This window comes from Haliotis rufescens, unplaced genomic scaffold (assembly GCF_023055435.1).
Source record: "Haliotis rufescens isolate VD_foot unplaced genomic scaffold, xgHalRufe1.0.p SCAF_33, whole genome shotgun sequence".
Taxonomy (NCBI): Eukaryota; Metazoa; Mollusca; class Gastropoda; order Lepetellida; family Haliotidae; genus Haliotis; species Haliotis rufescens.
Window position 1 is genome coordinate 4093039 of NW_025964035.1, and position 19251 is coordinate 4112289.

At 41.2% G+C, this 19251-nt stretch overlaps 1 protein-coding gene across 5 annotated transcripts; it reads right to left on the bottom strand.

Moving 5' to 3' along the window:
- Positions 1-2684: 2684 nt before the first annotated feature.
- LOC124117539 lies at positions 2685-14039 on the bottom strand. 5 transcript variants are annotated; one of them, XR_006858292.2, is made up of 5 exons: positions 13927-14039; positions 7708-8607; positions 6840-6864; positions 5733-5834; positions 2685-2860 (listed from the first exon to the last, which is right to left on the bottom strand). XR_006858292.2 is itself a non-coding variant. In XM_046479471.2 (4 exons), the coding sequence occupies exons 1-4, from the start codon at positions 13973-13975 to the stop codon at positions 2799-2801; spliced, it is 1113 nt and encodes a 370-aa protein (XP_046335427.2). In that variant the 5' UTR covers positions 13976-14039; the 3' UTR covers positions 2685-2798. The 5 variants fall into 5 exon arrangements, 3 of the variants coding, with proteins under 3 accessions (XP_046335427.2, XP_046335426.2, XP_046335428.2); XR_006858291.2 differs by having other exon boundaries at positions 5733-5837; XM_046479471.2 differs by lacking the exon at positions 6840-6864.
- Between the last annotated feature and the right edge of the window lie 5212 nt (positions 14040-19251).

A 19251-nucleotide genomic window follows, 5' to 3' on the forward strand; every position in this document is an offset into this window, starting at 1 on the left:
CTGGGCGGTAGCTCCGCTCACCTCATGTACGTCTGAGCTGTAGCTCCGCTCATCTCATGTACGTCTGGGCTGTAGCTCCGCTCACCTCATGTACGTCTGGGCGGTAGCTCCGCTCACCTCATGTATGTCTGAACTGAAAACTCCACTCACCTCATGTGTGTCCGAGCTGGAAACTCCACTCGTCTCATTTGTGTCTGAGCTGGAAACTTCACTCACCTCATATGTGTCTAAACTGAAAACTTCACTCACCTAATGCGTGTCTGAACTGAAAACTCCACTCACCTCATGTGTGTCCGAGCTGGAAACTCCACTCGTCTCATTTGTGTCTGAGCTGGAAACTTCACTCACCTCACTCCTCATATACGTCTTATCTGGAAACTCCACCTCATATATGTCAGAACTGGAAACTTCACTCAAGCATGTTCCAGCTAGTGACATATAGTTGGTGTTTTAATGTTTACACGTTAGTGTCTCAAATAATCCAGACTGGGGTTGCTGATGTTTTTCATTTTCCCAAGAGCTTTTTCCTCGAGACGGAACGTTCTCACTTAGATGCAACCTCGGAATTAAGTGGCATCTATTGTCTATAAATGTCCATTTTCTTACACTCAATGCACAATGCATGATTTATGCATGGTGTGTCTGAAACCAACGCCTTTAAACTGACACATTTGACCGACAGGTTGTCATTTTAATCAGGTGCGTTGATATATAGTGATAACAAGGAGACGTTATTTACAGAATCATTTGGCTATTGTAATATGAAATAAAATTCTTTAGACAGTGCGGGGATCACTTTTAAAGGTGCATTGTTACATTAAGAACAGAAATGAGTATTATTTCATCGAATAAACACATGCACTTTAACATGAGTGTATTTTAGTGAACCAACTACGAGTTGATGACGTGCTCTGTGTAGATAACAGTATGGGTGCTACCGGTATGGCAGAACAGCCTTACTCATACTGGTCCCGTGAATACACCGGGAAAGAATCAGTCTTCAGCAACCCATGCTTGTCGTCAGAGGACGACTAACGGGATTCTTTTTACAGACCGCCGTCATATAGCTAGAATATTGCTAAGTGCGGCGTTAAACAACAAACAAACAAAACAAACAAACACTATGTCTGAACTGGGATACATCCGGGTATATAAGAATGGGAATGACACGTTATCATATCCTTATATGCCGACTTGACTGAGATAATTCCAAGACCCGTGACGATTCGGGTCAGAATAGGTCTTCAGCAACTCATGCTTGCTGTAAAAGGCGACTATGCTTGTCGTAAGAGGCAACTAACGAAATCGGGTGGTCAAGCTCGCTGACTTGGTTGATGCAAATGATCGTATCCCAATTGCGTGGATCGATGCTCATGATATCAATCACTGGATTGTCTGGTCCAGACCCGATTATTTACAGACCGCCGTCATATAGATGGAATATTGCTGAGTGCGGCATTAAACAACAAATAACAATAACAAACATGAACACACTCTTCAGTTATATAGACCGCCTCCGTGGTCTAGTGATAGAGCGTCCGCCCGGAGAGCGGAAGGTCCGGGGTTCTATCACCGGCCGCGCCATACCAAAAGACGTTAAAAGATGGTACTTGTTGTTACCCTGTCTGGCGCTCGGCATTAAGGGGCTAAAACAAGGACTGGTCGGCTCGGAGTCAGTATACTGTGTCTGAGTGGCGTATTCATGTGAAACTGCGGCATGGTATCTCATTGCGCTAGCACTATAAATCGGCATCAGTCCGGTCTAGTACAAACAGCCACACAAACACATACACGTACATGCACGTCACTATATAAGTGCAATAATCTTGGACGCGACGTTACACCCCATTTAACCACACCTCACCTTCAGTTATATAAGGCCATGTTGCCAAGTTCATGAGGTCATGTTCCAAGTTGCTTTGATGCTCTAATATATCTCCAGTAGGTGGATTCTCCCAAAGGTACAGGCGGTCGTGTCCTCAATAGGTCTTGTTTCTACATGCATCAAGTTGCGCGACCTTGCCAAAGGCTTCAAGCAATTCACAAGGTTACCTGTGACATTTATTACAGATCTATCATCAATGTTTGAATGCAATGTAAGCAATTGTCATAGATGTCATATGGAAACTGGGAGACGTTGTTTTAAATAGAACAAATATATAAACTGGAAACAACACAATTTGTATCAGACTGCATCAGAAATTAAAGCGATAAGACCCGTCTCACTAAATGTTTTTGACGTTAACCAATTTTCAAAGAATAATATTTTTTAATTTGAAGTTTACACGATTTACGGCTTTTCCATTGGACGAGAGGTCGGTCCCATGACCGCGGAACTGACGTTCATAAGTGTATGATCGACACAATTTGACGTTCATACGTTTTTCACGAGATGAAATGACGTAAACACTGACGGACTACTTCCACATTCCTGGGGAAACTCCTGGGAATTCCCTAGCCTGAAAACATACATAAGCGTTCTTTCTTCGAAATCATCGTAGAAAGGGCACTTTCGATTGTACCTCAAAGAGTTGTGAAATCAATCTGGGCACATTCAATGCCACAGACGACAAACCAGACCTGTTCGATGGACATACAGGATGTCACCTTTCTGAGAATCCTTTTTATGCCTTGAAGTTGTGACACTGATCTCATTTGCAAGGGACATACAATAAACAACAATATACAACTGACAAGCGATTTAATATATTTAAACAATGACAGAGCAGTGTCTATACATATGTGTGATATGTGCGTGGTATGCACGCTTGGAGGAAATCGGCATTATGCTGTGTAGTCTACTCAGAGAAAAGGATTCCGGGGTCATAGGGAAGGCTCCGAATGTACTCAATCAGCATCCCTGAAAGAAGAGCAAAGCCTAAAATTTTTACAGAATGTACCTTTCACACTGCCATTTATTTTCAGATTTTCAGTTGTCTTTTAATATTTGTTTCTTTGTTAGTGCTAGGGACCGTGGGATGTACATTCAATAACCAACAATTTGTTTGTTTGTTGTATAACACCGCACTCAGCAATATTCCAGCTATATGACGGCGGTATTGAAATAATCGAATCTGGACCAGACAACCCAGTGGTTGACATCATGAGCATCGAGCTACCCAAATGGGATACGATTAACCACATCAATCAATGAACGAGTCTGACCACCCGATCCCGTTAGTCGCCACTTACAACAAGCATTGGTTGCTGAAGACCAATTCTAAACCGTCTCCTCACGGGACAATTGTCTTTTAATATATAAGAAAAATGAAAACAGAGAATCGCTTCATTTTTTTTTTAAATTGTCATTTTCATTTTTTTTTAAAATGAAGAAATCTAGACTTGCCAATGAACTACTTGTGTTTTTTTTATGTTTCAGGACCTGTGTGGGGGACTTATTGATAGTCACGACCGTACAAGCTAAATCCATCATGATCAGTGTCTTCCATATCATTTAACAATTCATTGTGGTGTCATTTTACATGGAGATTGATCTGTATATCATCGTAGATTAATGTTACTGACATAATGATAGGAGTGAATCGTTGCATCCTAAAAGGTATGCTAACATATGTGTTAGTGGTATCGATAGTGAGTGAGTGAGTGAGTGAGTGAGTGAGTGAGTGAGTCAATATCACGAAAGGGCAGACCTGAAATGGGCTTTACACATAGGTCCCATGGGGGAATCGAATCCGGGTCTTCGGCGTGACGAGCGAACTGCCACTCTTGATTTATGTATCTAATGGTAGGTTAGTGGTACGATTAAACGTAGACACGATGGGATGGTTTGCAGTGGCTACCAAAGCAATGCTGATATTTCGTATTTGAAGCTACGGAGTTTGTGAAAACGTCGAGGATACATTTGTTTTTCATATATCAGATTGAAGTAACTGTCCTGGATATAAGAGGCATTTAGGATATAGTAGTAATTGACAGTGAGAGTGGCGATACACCGCCACTTGCCAAAATACAAGGCCACTGTTTACGACTGGTGGTTGTCGAGATTTAAATACAAATGTTCCTACGCGCTAACAAATGTCGACACATTGGAATTTATATGAAGGCCCTGGGCTAAGTGACTTGCTTGATCTTGTTCAGGCTACATAACTTGCAGTCCGCTGCTGTATAGATGGGACATTGATGGGTTTTGCGTTAAACAACGACCACACACCAAAAAAAACACCAAAAAACACACACACACGAAGACAGGTACGTTATGAATACAATTGCCTCGTGAATCATCAAGCCATGTTGCTGGGAGCAATTATTCTCCTGATGACTTCATCATGACTGCATGTTGAACATTTGATCAATGGCGGCGACATTTGTTAGAGCAGACGCAAGCAGATACATATAATCTGATCGAAATATACCCCAGACATGACTTGGTCTTGTCATTCTCGTGATTGATAATGAACATTCCCAGAAGACAATGCCTACGGTAACACGCCTTGCCGGTATCTGTTTTCCAGCGTTTCCGATTGCATTTAAATTGCCTGATCAATCAAAAATATTTGAAATACGCGTGCACCTTTGAGTTCAAAGGGAAATGAAAGTCAAGCGTATCTATAATCCTGTATTTATGTGTCATATTGTGAGTGAAGGATTGGGGAACTCAACGCTCCTTCCTTGCCCAAGAATATAGCTTAGCGTAAATTTATAACTCTCACACTCTAACACAACTTCTTTGATAGGCATTTAGAAGTTGCAGTATAAAGTAAGGATAAGAATTTATGGATGAACAACTTCTTTATTACAATTAAGAGCGACATTTCGTTGTAGGTTCTAACACCGTTATCAAGCGAGTGATATACAGAGTGTGGTTGGCAAGTATATATACAAGTAGGAGGCAATGTTTATACAGTAGAGTAGATACTATTACTGTATAAACATTGCCTCCTACTTGTATATATACTTGCCAACCACACTCTGTATATCACTCGCTTGATAACGGTGTTAGAACCGACACCGAAATGTCGCTCTTAATTGTAATAAAGAAGTTGTTCATCTATAAATTCTTATCCTTACTTACTCTAAGACAAGACGTAGCTAAGTGACCGTTGCGGAACAAGGCACTGTTGTTGAAATGGGTTGAAAAACTGTTGAAATGCAAATACTAGAATACCACAGGAGATCATAAGGATACAAAATAAAATTCAAATCCTGCCAACTGAATCACGTTGTGATGAAATGGCTGGCTTTACCTACTGGATTCAGCTGCGGTCTGACAATGGCAACTCTAATTCTTTGTATGGTTGTAGAAGCCATAAAGGTTGGTTGGTTGGTTTGTTGTTTAACGCCGCACTCAGCAATATTCCAGCTATTTGACGGCGGTCTGTAAATAATCGAGTCTGGACCAGACAATCCAGTGATTTATATCATGAGCATCGATCCATGCAATTGGGATAGATGACATGCATCAACCAAGTCAGCGAGCCTGACCACCCGATCCCGTTAGTCGCCTTTTACAACAAGAATAGTCACCTTTTACGGCAAGCATGGGTTGCTGAAGATCTATTCTACCCCGAAATTGTCACGGGTACAAATACTAAAATACCACAGGGGATCATAAGGATACAAAATAAAATTCAAATCCTGCCAACTGAATCACGTTGTGATGAAATGGCTGGCTATGCCTACTGGATTCAGCTACGATCTGACAATGGCAACTCTCATTCTTGGTATGGCTGTAGAAGCCTTAAAGGACTGATATACATGGATGGTACTCATACCACTAAATGACTTGCATGTACATGTGCTGCAGCCGAATACATCCTTCTCCTGGCCGTAAGGACAATGCTGATTACAATAGCGACGAGGACAGGCAAACGATGCTGCTGGATAAAGACGATGCAAACACATCAATATTGCATAATACTCTACTGCTCACAAGTACCTACCTCTCTTTTGCTGATTTTCCGTGATTGTTTTTGGCGATATATACTTGTAATATGCGGTATTTTTGCTAACATACCACAGTACGTTGCGGTATTCAAGAAGCGGCGAAAGTGGTACGGAACTCCCACGGTACTCTTGCGAAGCTTTTTCAAATTTAAGAGGTAAATAGTTGTGAGCAGTAGTGTATATGCTAATCACTGTTTCCTTGGAACATATAAAGCTAAACTTTACGGACATGTTTGAGCCAAAGCATTTTGTTAAACACGCATAAACGGCTGCCGTATATCGTACAGTAAGCGCCCATGATTAAGTTTGTTACAAAACAATGTGTGTCCATTCTCCTTGGAAATTGTATAATTGTAATTCTTTGGTTGGTTGGTTTGTTGTTTAACGCCGCACTCAGCAATATTCCAGCTATATGACGGCGGTCTGTAAATAATCGAGTCTGGACCAGACAATCCAGTGATTGACATCATGAGCATCGATCCACGCAATTGGGAGCGATGACATGCATCAACCAAGTCAGCGAGCCTGACCACACGATCCCGTTAGTCACCTTTTACGACAAGCATAGTCACCTTTAACGGCAGGCATGGGTTGCTGAAGACCTATTCTACCCCGGAATCTTCACGGGTAAATTGTAATTCTTAATTAAGCAGGTGTTTCGTTATACGTACCTGGTACCATCACCATTGTATAGTGATTCGTAACACATGCTTATGGTGTAGTCAAAATCGTACAATGTGTGAGGACTCACATGTATTATCACAATAGCATAGGGTAGATAGTATATTTTCATGTCAACTTGATGAACAAGAAGCATCGCTAAAGTAACATCACACTTAATTTGGAAGGCTTATTTTGATCAGAATGGCACACGCTGTGGGACAGATACGGCACATGTTTGGAAAGCGTACGGTTGGCAGACAAATTGTACTTACCCAATGTACGTAGGATGGCCGGCACCTTTTAACAATGCTATCGCTATGAATCAACATCAATAATTACGGTTTTTTACTTGAGGTAATGTCCTTAAGAGAACTCTACTCCACAAGACATTCTATACTAAACGCACTGACACGATGCCCTTCAATTCAGGCAACAGTATTGCTCAAACACACTTAATAAACAGTTAATCAACTTTAATAAGAATGTTTCATTGTTAGGAAAATACGATAAGACGTCATCCTTTGTTCATGATGTCACAATTTGATTACACTGCGTCATCTGACAATAGGCTGCCTTTAGTGAAGTATAAATGGCGGATTAACATTTCAAAGGTCTTGCTTCAATTTCTCTTAAAATGTCAATGAGCAGCATATCGAATAACCGACTCAAAACTTGGATTACGGATTATTTGTTCTTCACTTATGAATGATGTAAGTCAATCACCAAGGAGTTAACACCATTCATTGTCTCGGGACGGATAATCTGTAAATCCTCGTAGATCTTGGTTATTCTCTAATTCGCGGGCAGTGTGGCCCAGTCGTCTAAGGCGTCGCGATTCGCTGTGCAGAGTTGAGTCCCTTGGACACGCCAGAAACCTATGATTGTGGGTTCGAATCCCGGTTCGCCCCGATTATGTTTCTAGGTTTATCAGCACCATACCCGTGCTCGTGGGTTTCACCGAAGTGGTAAACGTCTGAGACCTGCATCATTTGGGCCTTTCCTTACGCATTAAGCTGACACGCCGTGATATAACTGGAATAATGTTAAAAGCGGCGTTAAACCCAACTCACTCACTCACTATTCTCTAATTCTCATTCTCATAATTTTCTCTTTTCTGAACTAATGCTGTAGCCAACATACCTGGACGTTGACAGTTACATGCAGGGCATCCTTTTATATCAACGTCGTACCCAAGGGAGCAGTACATTGTACACAGCCTTCTGCATGGACCGTTGTAGTCAACGACGCCGAAGGAGCTGAGATGACTGTCGTAGGCGTTTCCTGCGTAGTTGTCTGCTGGAACCATCTCTCTGTACATGTAGTTGCTATTGATCTGTCTACCAGAAAGACCCCAGATGCTCAATGGGTTCCCAGTACGGTATTGGCTGAGCCCTTGTCGTTTCATTTGGTACTGACGAGCCACGTTAACAATTGGGTTCCAGCTAAGATGGTTGTTTGGTCTGGAATTGTAGTTTAAAGAGTATGGTTGATAGCCACCAATGTTTGGTTGCCATGGCGTCTCGGGTGCCTGCTTCCATAATGGTATTACCGACGCCGATGGGGATGTTTTTGCGATTTGGTTGCCCGCTGGTACAGATGGTATTTTGGGGACTGGTTTAATGGGCTCGTCTTTTAAAGAACCTTCATTTGGTACAGATGGTGCTGAAGGTACAGGTTGTCGTGATGGTCTCCTTTCGAATTGTGACTTGTCTCGTCGAACAGATGCAACAAATGTTTGATTTCTAGGATCAGAAGTGTGTTGCTCAGCCCATCGGTCAGCTTTAGGCACTGGCTGACGATGAGGCTTCTGGTCAGGGAAGGCATAAGATGATGATGTTTCAGTCTTGCCGGAGAACGGCACTGGTTGCCTTGATGGTTTTAGGTTTGTTGGAGGAAGCGTGACTATCCTGGTCTCGCCGCTGGGCGATCCATGGTTGGTGTCATACGATGTCTCTACATGATAACCGGAGTTGTAGGGCACTGGCTGCCTCGACGCCTTCCTCTCAGAATAATGGATTGGCTGGCCATCGACTTGCAGCACTGGAAAAAGCATAAAAATATGTTCAAGACAGAGTGAAATAAAAGAAGCTCTGGTTTGGAGGATACCTGGTGGGAATGTTTAAACACAAACCGTCACACGTTCACAGTCAGTCAACTCAGGATAGATAGATAGATAGATAGATGGATGGATGGATGGATGGATGGATGGATGGATGGATAGATGGATGGATAGATAGATAGATAGATAGATAGATAGATAGATAGATACACATTTCAACATCCTTTTTTTCACATCTACGTCTAAAATTTACACTGAAATTGTGTAATGACACTCTGAATTGTTATAATTTCCTAACAAGCGATTTATCATCTAACATACTTATATATGTCTATATCCACGTGACTGTAAAATACCTAATTCACATCAACAGATAATAAATTGTGAAACAACACGTGCATTAGGATCAAGGAACACTTTGCAGAAATCAAACACTCACGAGACTTATCAGTTGCTACACATTACAATCTGTATGCCCATTCCAACATAAATTTGAAAATTATCCCATTAAATATCCTAAAACTTGATACTTCCTCGACCACAAGTCGAACGCTGTTGGGTACACCCAAAAAACCACGGTACCTGACGGGAACAACGTTTTGGTGTCACCTCCATCTGTGAAATTGTTAACACTGATCAGACGAATGACTAAATATTATGCTATTAATTTCAAAAACAACATTTACACCACGTTATATGACGCACAGCTACCTTTTTCCGTTAGAATACTAGTATTTGCATTAACGACGCATTACGCACCCTGTACGCAATGTATAGATGCATCCTCACATTGTTCTTGCATCCCTAGTATATAAGGAACTCTTTATGATCATCTCTCTAGATAGATCTATACATTTTTATAACCTTTACATTACTGATACATCGGGAACCTCTTATATCATATAAAATCTGGGGAAGAATAGGTCTTCAGCAGCCCATGCTTGCCGTAAAAGGCGACTATGCTTGTCGTAAAAGGCGACTAACGGGATCGGTTGGTCAGGCTCGCTGTCTTGGGTGATGCATGTCATCCTATCCCAACTGCGTGGATCGATGCTCATGATGTCAATCACTGGATTGTCTGGTCCAGAATCGATTATTTACAGACCGCCGTCATATAGCTGGAATATTGCTGGGTGCGGCGTTAAACAACAAACAAACAATACCTTGACCAGTTCCGCCCAGTGAACTGTGTGTTAGAACAGGCTGCGATGACACCAATATCACCGAGTCTGACCACCCGATCCATTAAGTCTCCTCGACAACCACAGTTTGCACCTATACAGGTAGGCGGCGGGGGGTTGCCAATTCTAACCAAGGATCCTAATGGTTTCAAGTGCAACGAAAATTTATAATTAAACATTTTTTCGGGTTCACGATGCTTTTAGCCAAATTTGACATTACTAAGGTGGGGAACCACAAAATGGGTTTCTCACATTATATTCCGGCATGACTATGAACACCTTCATCACAATCTGAAGCTTTAGACTGTTGTTCAATGCTGTATAGTTTCAAATTTCATCTCTGCAGTTGAATTTAGCCGACATTTATTAACCAAAGGGCGACAGGGCAGTGAGTATCGACCTTTATATTGGATATATATGTATATACGTTTGGCATACAGTGGCTATTCGAAGAGCCTGTTTCTATTTTCTCCACGACTGTGCCCGTCATTAATCAGTTTTACAGCAACCTGTTTGACATAAAACATCAATTAATGCTTGTTTGTCGTAGCCCAGATCTATATCCACGCGGCGCGTTCCTGAGCCCAGACATCTTGGCTGTATTAGGAATGTTGTCATTTCCCGCAACATATAGCTGTCTATATCTACAAACGATCAATCTCGTGTAGTGTAAGGTACTATCAGCATTGACGTCTCTGAAGCGCCGTCTCTGCCCAGAGAGCGGAAGGTGGGTGATTCGATCACCGAGAAGTCGGTAGATGGGCCAAACACACCAGTGATTGGTATTTTGACCAACGTAACACGCCGTCGGGGTGCCCATACACGCAGTCCACAGGAACCTGCGTTGTAAAAGTCTATACCGAACAAAACAAGTTAGGGATCATGAATAATTTTGGGGATAATTTCATGAAATAGTGAACTCGCAAATATTCATGATCCCTAACGTTTTCTTGTCCTGCATAGATCTTTTAAAATTATACGAGTGTCATTAATGCAATGTTTTACATATCTTTAATCAAGGTCAGACAATGAATCAATTTGGCCAATTACTGAACGGGTTTGACGTGGAGCATGTCTCGAGTGAACATTATCTTGTATCCGCATATTGCACTCCTAGACCTTATAAAATGAGTCTTTAAATGACTATAAAAAGTTCTGGCCATGGGTCTATGAATACATTGTGTCTTGTCCTGTATAGCACCTTGTATCGCTATTTCTAAAATGAAATCGCAAATCATACATAGAAACATTACATCTAACTTGTCTAGGATGATGGTCCTATCGATTTGACGCAGTGAACTAGTTCACCAAAGGAACACGGCTCCACACATCAACCTGAGGACTCGGACATCTATGCCCCCTAATATCCCAAGGCAATGTTGTAACACTGGTAGCCAAAGACTGGCTTTAGCCATAGACTTAGCCTTACAGATTACAATGTCGCCACATTAGTAGTACATGTATTGATAAAATGTGTTTATTAAACAATGACAAGTAGAGCACGACCAGTCTGTCATTGCTTGTCACGATTGCTGTTGTGATCTGATTGAGGATGTACTTAACACTCCTTCCCATGGAGACGGCCTGGCTAATTATGATATAAACAATCTCTGCATGATCTGCATGACACCACTGTCTGATTATCTCCATTCTACCATGACAAAATTGGACGCAAAGATACAATATTGAGTGAAGCAACATGGGTGTTCTGAGTGAGTGAGTGAGTGAGTGAGTGAGTGAGTGAGTGAGTGAGTGTGGTTTTACTCCGCTTTTTAAAATATTCCAGCAATATCACGACGGGGAGTCCAGTGTTCTGAGTGGGTTGTTTAACTACGTAAATATAAAACTTCAACTCCAGTGAATAATCAGTCTAAAATACTACCGAAACAGATTTCATTAGGCTGTAAAAGTCAAAATAGCAGTGTAAAGTATATGAATGGATCATTGATGAGTTGATCGATTGATTGTTTGTTGTTTAACGCCGCACTCAGCAATATTCCAGCGAAATGACGGCGGTCTGTAAAAAATCGAGTCTGGACCAGACAATCCCGCAACATAGGCATCGATCCACGCAATTGGGACAGGATGACATGCTTCAACCAAGTCAGCGAGCCTGACCACCCGATCCCGTTTGTCGCCTCAAGCATAGTCTTTTACAGCAAGCATGGGTTGCTGAAGACCTAATCTACCCCGGATCTTCACAAGGATTGAGAAAAATCACTTCTCTTCATAGTAGCTCGTGTGGTGGTGCAGTCGTCAAGCTAACGGGCCAATCAGAGGTGGTTATTGTGACTTAAGAGACAATTGCTTCGTGTATTATTTATGGTAGAATAATTATTAATCATTCATTCAATATGTGAACGTAAGAACCCAACCCTTTTATTTACCTTGTCACAACAGGTCACAACAACATAACTTTGTTTTGATTGAGCGATTTAAGGGAGTGGGAAGATTGTGACACATCATCCTTTAACGCGCAATACCCTAGTCTGAAGATTGGAGATATTTTCTTGAGTCGTATCATGTTTTATCCCATTGTATTTCTGTATTGGATCCTATAAGAATGTACCACTATCAGAATGAACCACTACGGGACACAAGGCATTGTAAAGCATTGAAAAGATGTGCGGATTAGCAAGGTTTACAATGAAGGGTCACAAGGATGTAAAACATGCCTTTGGCTACAAGGTGTGGTAAAGGATTGCTCCACATGGTACCTACTTGACTATACCCAATGAACTTGATATATAATACAACCCTCTTATTTATACACCACAAACTTGATATATAATGCAACCTTCTTGTTATACACCACGAACACTTGATATAGAATGCAGCTTTTTGTTCCCACATAAAAAAACTTGATAAATAATGGAACCTTCTTATTCATACCCCCGAACTTGATATATAATGTAACCTCCTTGTTATACACCACAAACTTGATATATAATGCAACCTTCTTGTTATACATCACAAACTTGATATATAATGCAACCTTCTTGTTATACACCACAAACTTGATATATAATGTAACCTTCTTGTTATACACCACAAACTTGATATATACTGTAACCTCCTTGTTATACACCACAAACTTGATATATAATGCAACCTTCTTGTTTTACACCACAAACTTGATATATAATGCAACATTCTTGTTATACATCACAAACTTGATATATAATGCAACCTTCTTGTTTTACACCACAAACTTGATATATAAATCAACCTTCTTGTTATACATCACAAACTTGATATATAATGTAACCTCCTTGTTATACACCACAAACTTGATATATAATGCAACCTTCTTGTCATACATCACAAACTTGATATATAATGTAACCTCCTTGTTATACACCACAAACTTGATATATACTGTAACCTCCTTGTTATACACCACAAACTTGATATATAATGCAACCTTCTTGTTTTACACCACAAACTTGATATATAATGCAACCTTCTTGTTATACATCACAAACTTGATATATAATGCAACCTTCTTGTTATACACCACAAACTTCATATATAATGTAACCTTCTTGTTATACACCACAAACTTGATATATAATGCAACCTTCTTGTTATACACCATCGCCCCATTTTTATTTGACTTCGACCGAACAAGTTCAATATAAAACTTACGAACGCACTACATGAATGGTAGGGTTGTACATTGTTCCTTCCTCCATATACATAAAAATAGCTCGAATTCATATGTAGTGTTCGTTCCCTATTTTCAATACCCTATTGTGACTTGTACCTGGTATCATCACTATTTGATAGTGATTCATGGACGCATGCTTATTATAAGGACGGAACTGTAAATCGACGCATCTTTTGGCAGAGCCTTCCTATGAATATGGAGAGGGTTGTGTCACTTTTAATGTTTACTCAATATTGTTACCATGCGATGTAATACCGAATAAGGAATGTACATCATGGTTTTTTTTCAAAACTCTGACCATTGATCCATGCAAATCCAATTATGAATGAATGGGCACCCACCGATGGCACGCGGACTGTATTTCAATGTAATGAGCATCTTTTTCAATCAATTATTTTATTCAATATGATATCGAAAAAGGAATGTACAGTATACTTTCAAACACTTACCGATGGTCCATGCAAATCCAATTATGAATGCGATCCTATAGGCACCCATCGATGGTACATCGACGCCTCCACGGGCTTAACACGACTGTTCGAGATAGAATACAACACTGATGTTAGTCGTTGAGCTTGCCCGTAGGCCTTGTCAATCAAAACAAGAATAGTTGTCATGTGTCCATTGTCAGTTATCTTTGGAATGAGAGTTTTTATGTCTGGGGCTCGCTTCCTGAGCAACTGGTGATATATATGGTAGTTGATGTATATAGTTAATGAATTGTCATTATAAATCAAGATACTTGCTCAGATTTGTTATTTCTAAGGATACGCACAAGTAACTGGACATTTGTACAAATGATGTACGATCCTGCTTGCGTTATCTTACTTAAAATACAGCATAAAAGGAATACAATCCAAGATAATCAGATTTTTTGTATACACATAAAAAGCCAATAAACTAAAAATAATACACAATAATACTGTACGGATACTTTATGAAGAACATTCGTAACATGTGAGAATCTATAAATTCGTTCTTCGATATCCGACATGCTGGTTGGTTTGTTGTTTAACGCCGCACTCAGCAATATTCCAGCTATATGACGGCGGTCTGTACATAATCGACTCAGACAATCCAGTGATTAATATCATGAGCATCGATCCACGCAAGCCGTTAGTCGCCTTTTACGACAAGATTAGTCGCCTTTTACGGCAAGCATGGGTTGCTGAAGATCTATTCTACCCCGGATCTTCACGGGTCCGATATCCGATATGTATGCTGCATTTGAAGTAGCCCTTATATTCGCACTGCACATGCATTTTGTGTAATTTGACAGTTGCGACCAATATACTCGTAATTCGCGTGCATAGAATTAATGAATGGGCATTGCATTGCATTCTGAGTCTCACATGGAACGACGTGACTAAACGAAATTCAAATGATATATTTTTTTACATAATCCCCTTCCGCGTTAAAGCACTTTGCCCAACGATTTGGAAGGAAGTTTAGTCTATTTTGTAGAAGTCGCACTCGTGGCCGTCCAAAAAATTCTCTTCACAGCTACTATGTTTGTTTGTTATTTTCCGCCGCACTCAGCGATATTCCAGCTTTATGACAGTGGTCTGTAAACAAATCGAGTCTCGACCAGTCAATCCAGTGCGTCACATCATGGTTGGTTGGTTGGTTTGTTGTTTAACGCCGCACTCAGCAATATTCCAGCTATATGACGGCGGTCTGTAAATAATCGAGTCTGGACCAGACAATTCAGTGATTAATATCATGAGCATCGATCCACGCATTGTTTGCTGAAGACCTTTTCTACCCCGGAATCCCTTCACATCATGAGCCTCGATCCACGCAATTGGTTGGTTGGTTTGTTGTTTTCCGCCGCACTCAGCAATATGCCCATGATACCAATCACTGGATGGTCTGGTCCAGCCTCAATTATTTACCTACCGCCGTTATATAGCTGGAGTATTGCTGAGTGCTGCGTTAAACAACCAACCAACCAATTGCGTGAATTGATGTTCATGATGTCAATCACTGGATTGTCTGGTCCACACTCGATTTTTTTACAGACCGCCCTCATAACAAACAAACTTTACCTTTCCATTTGATGGGACATTCTTTGGCTTCTTTTGGGATGATGCTTGTGCTTGGTTTGTTGTTGGGACTCGGGTTTCATCCATCGTCAGAAATCGTTGCAAGAACCTTTAGATTATCATGGGACATTTCGTGCCTTGTGCCGTTTTTTGAGGCTTTGGAACCCAACTTTCGATGCGAAAGTTTCTGTCATATTTGATCATACTGGAATCGACCCGTGAAGATCCGGGGTAGAATAGGTCTTCAGCAATCCATGTTTGTCATAAAAGGCGACTAAGCTTGTCGTAAGAGGCGACTAACAGGATTGGGTGGTCAGGCTTGCTGACGTGGTTGATACATGTCATCGTATCCCAATTACGTCTTGTCCAGACTCGATTATTTATAGACCGCCGTCATATAGCTGGAATATTGCTGAGTGCGGCGTTAAACAACAAACCAAGCAACCAGTTGCGTTGATTGCTGCTCATGGTGTCAATCACTGGTTTGTCTTATCCACACTCGCCTTTTTTTTACAGACCGCCCAGCTATATTCCAGCTGTATGACGGCGGTCTATAAATAATCGAGTCTGGACAAGACAATCCAGTGATTAATATCATGACCACGTAATTGGGATACGATGACATGTATCAACCAAGTCAGCAACCACTCAGCTGGAATATTGCTGCGTGCGGCGTCAAACAACAAAGAAAACAAAACAAACAAAGAAACAACGCTCTGCTTGCCACGCCTACACTCTGATGCCCTCCTCTTAACAGTGGCATAGGAAGAGACACCCTTCGCTAATGCTGTACACATATCTTCATGGGTAGCTTTTGGTGTTAGGCCCTTTTTCTGCGTATTTTACTGACTTGTCCCAGTGAAACAATTTGCTCAATTGACTGTTTTGGAGATATACCTTTGACATCATTTAAGAAAATATTTCATTATGACGCAATTCCTTCTGTGCGATACTCATTGTACTCATTTTTGGCCACGAACCTGAACCACTACACTACCCCCTACCCCACGTGTCGTAACAGAACACAACGCTCAACAGTCCTACGACTGTCCTGGCAGTCCAGGAATCATAGTCCTAGTCGCTCAAAATCTTGATATTAGTTGTTAGAATCAATGGTCCTACGAAAATCAGTACTCGAATTGCAAAAGTATGCATAAATATTTTACGGCCGCATCACTTCTAACGCAATGCTTGGTCATCTCGGGTGATGCAACATTCTCTTCAAAGTTGCGTCCCTTAGGCGTACAAGGATTCTGTAATCGTTTGTTCGAATTCCTGATTATGATTATTAGTTCGGCAGCATCGTGCACTGGATTTATTTCGTAAAAAAATAAATGTTCCCGAAAATCCTTTTGTGATTTTTTTAATGTTTGATTTCTTTCATAGAAATATATGGAGTGTGGTGGTGCAGTGACTGAAAAATATCCTGTCTGTAACCAAAATTACATACCCCCACCCCGCAATATCTATATAACTATTACTCCTGAATTACAGTTTATAAATCGTTTTAGCTGTGAAGAATCCGAATCTTCATTGTGCCCCTAGAGTGAGTGAGTGAGTGAGTATGGTTTTACGCCGCTTTTAGCAATATTCCAGCAATATCACGGCGGGGGACACCAGAAATGGGCTTCACACATTGTACCCATGTCGGGAATCGAACCCGGGTCTTCGGCGTGACGAGCGAACGCTTTAACCACTAGGCTACCCGACCGCCCCTTGTGCCCCTAGACCCGTGAAGATCCGGGTTAGAATAGGTCTTCAGCAACCCATGCTTGCTGTGAAAGGCCACTATGCTTGACGTAAAAGGCGACCAACGCGATCGGGTGGTCAGGCTCGCTGACTTGGTTGATGCATGTCATCGATCCCAATTGCGTAGATTGATGCACATGATGTCAATCAGTGGATTGTCTGGTCCAGACTCGATTATTTACAGACCGTCAAAAAGTTGGAATATTAATGAAATAAACAAAATATCTTACGAAACGTTTCCTAAGAATACTTTAAAAAGTTGATATTCTTTTCAAATGGGCTTCAACCATTGCACCAATGTTGGGAATGGAACACGGATATCCGCGCGCGGAGGAAGCACACGAATGGTTTCAGTAGAGGGAACGATAACAGTTCTTTCAAATTTCAATTACATAAAAAGCAAACTCGATATACTTTTGGTACCCTTCAGTTTATTTATACAAGGTAGAGATGATAAATCACTGAGAGGGGCTTATGAACAGTCGATCACCCAAGCAACCCTGCAGCTAGGCTGACGTCACATGACATTGTTTCGCCGGTTGATCTTGAAACAAAATTCCACGTCATTGGGCATTGTGACGTGATTGCAAACTGTTTGATGCAGGGTGTCGTTCCACAAGGCGGTAGCGCAACGACAGTCGTCAGTCTATGTTACAGTATGGGAGTTGCGATAACCTTAGCGCTACGACAGTCGTAAGTCTATGTTAAAGTATGGGAGGTGCGATAACCTTAGCGCTGCGGTGGCTTGTGGAACCGACCCCTGAATTCTGAAGGTAGGCCGTTGTAGAGTATTAATTAATACGCGTCAACTTTTGACGTGTTTGAAGTTTGATTCCGTTAAACGCAACTGGGTCATACTGTTGATCGCGTAGATGCCGGCCTATTCATAAACGAAAGGGATATATTTGGAAAAAGTTATAAACGGCAAGTAATGAATAAAATACTGAACTCGCTCCCATGTAATAATACCAATTTCATGAAACTCGGGAATGGTATCGCACGGGAGCGAGTTTAGTATTCTCTATATACTGCTTCCGTACCATTGACAGGCGAAGATGGTTTGATTGTTTTCGTTCTAACGCCACACTCAGCAATATTCCAGCTATGTTATGGCAGCCTTTGATTAATGGAGGAATACAGTGTTTAGTAGTGTGAGCTTCGACCGACTTTGTTAAAAGTGGGAATTTAGTCCAAGAGAAAAAACATTTTAGTGCGTAACAGTTCGTAAAAGGTAAAAACAATGTTAGTACCGGGAGGGTCATGCAAAGAAAGCAATGTATTTTAACAAGCCTATGAAGCACGTTGGGATTATGTTCTGTAGGGTCTGAAATATGTCACTGTGACCAGGAATGTACTTTTCCAGGCGTTTGGGATGCATACAAAAGGCCTCAGGATTAGGTTAAATGTCGACCCCGCCCACGTGTGTGTTGCGACAGTTATCCCTGCAGCTGACACCCGCGAAGGTTCTCTGGATATATGCGGGGCTGGTGTCCTCGTGACGCAGAAACCTTAAGGTCGATTTGGACTTAACGTCAGCCTTTTATGTACGACTTTAGATGTCTCAAAGAGGGGATCTGGCTGTTTATTTTGCAGAGGCAAAATGACAACAAGCGCATTCATCACATAACACCTCTGGTATTCGCGGAGAAGACCATGAGAGAGACAGAGAGAGAGATTCTTTATTTCCTCCTGAAGTTAATCCGAAGATTGTACATAATTAATCAAACGTATTCACACAAACTCATATTACCTGTACATATATACAATACAAGGCAGTAGCACCAGTGTCATACCATTCACACAGTGCAAACGGTTAGATCAGACGACATAATCAAGGTAAGGCTTTGGTGTAAGTACATAAGCAGAAAATATCAGTATAACAGATTCCCATGTAACTTCCTGATTCCATTTACCTGGATCAGTGTAAAATCAAATTTCATTATCAGGTCCCTGGAATGCAACCAAGCGGCGGTATTAGGC

Bases quoted from the DNA above. Each gene is read 5' to 3' on its own strand.
- LOC124117539 (XM_046479470.2), bottom strand. From the start codon at position 13,975: ATGGGTGCCTATAGGATCGCATTCATAATTGGATTTGCATGGACCATC. The intron at 8,608-13,926 runs GTAAGTGTTTGA...TGCTTTTTCCAG, and splicing joins TGGATTTGCATGGACCATCG to TGCTGCAAGTCGATGGCCAG. The intron at 5,838-7,707 runs GTATGTTGGCTA...GTCTTTATCCAG, and splicing joins ATGTAACTGTCAACGTCCAG to CAGCATCGTTTGCCTGTCCT.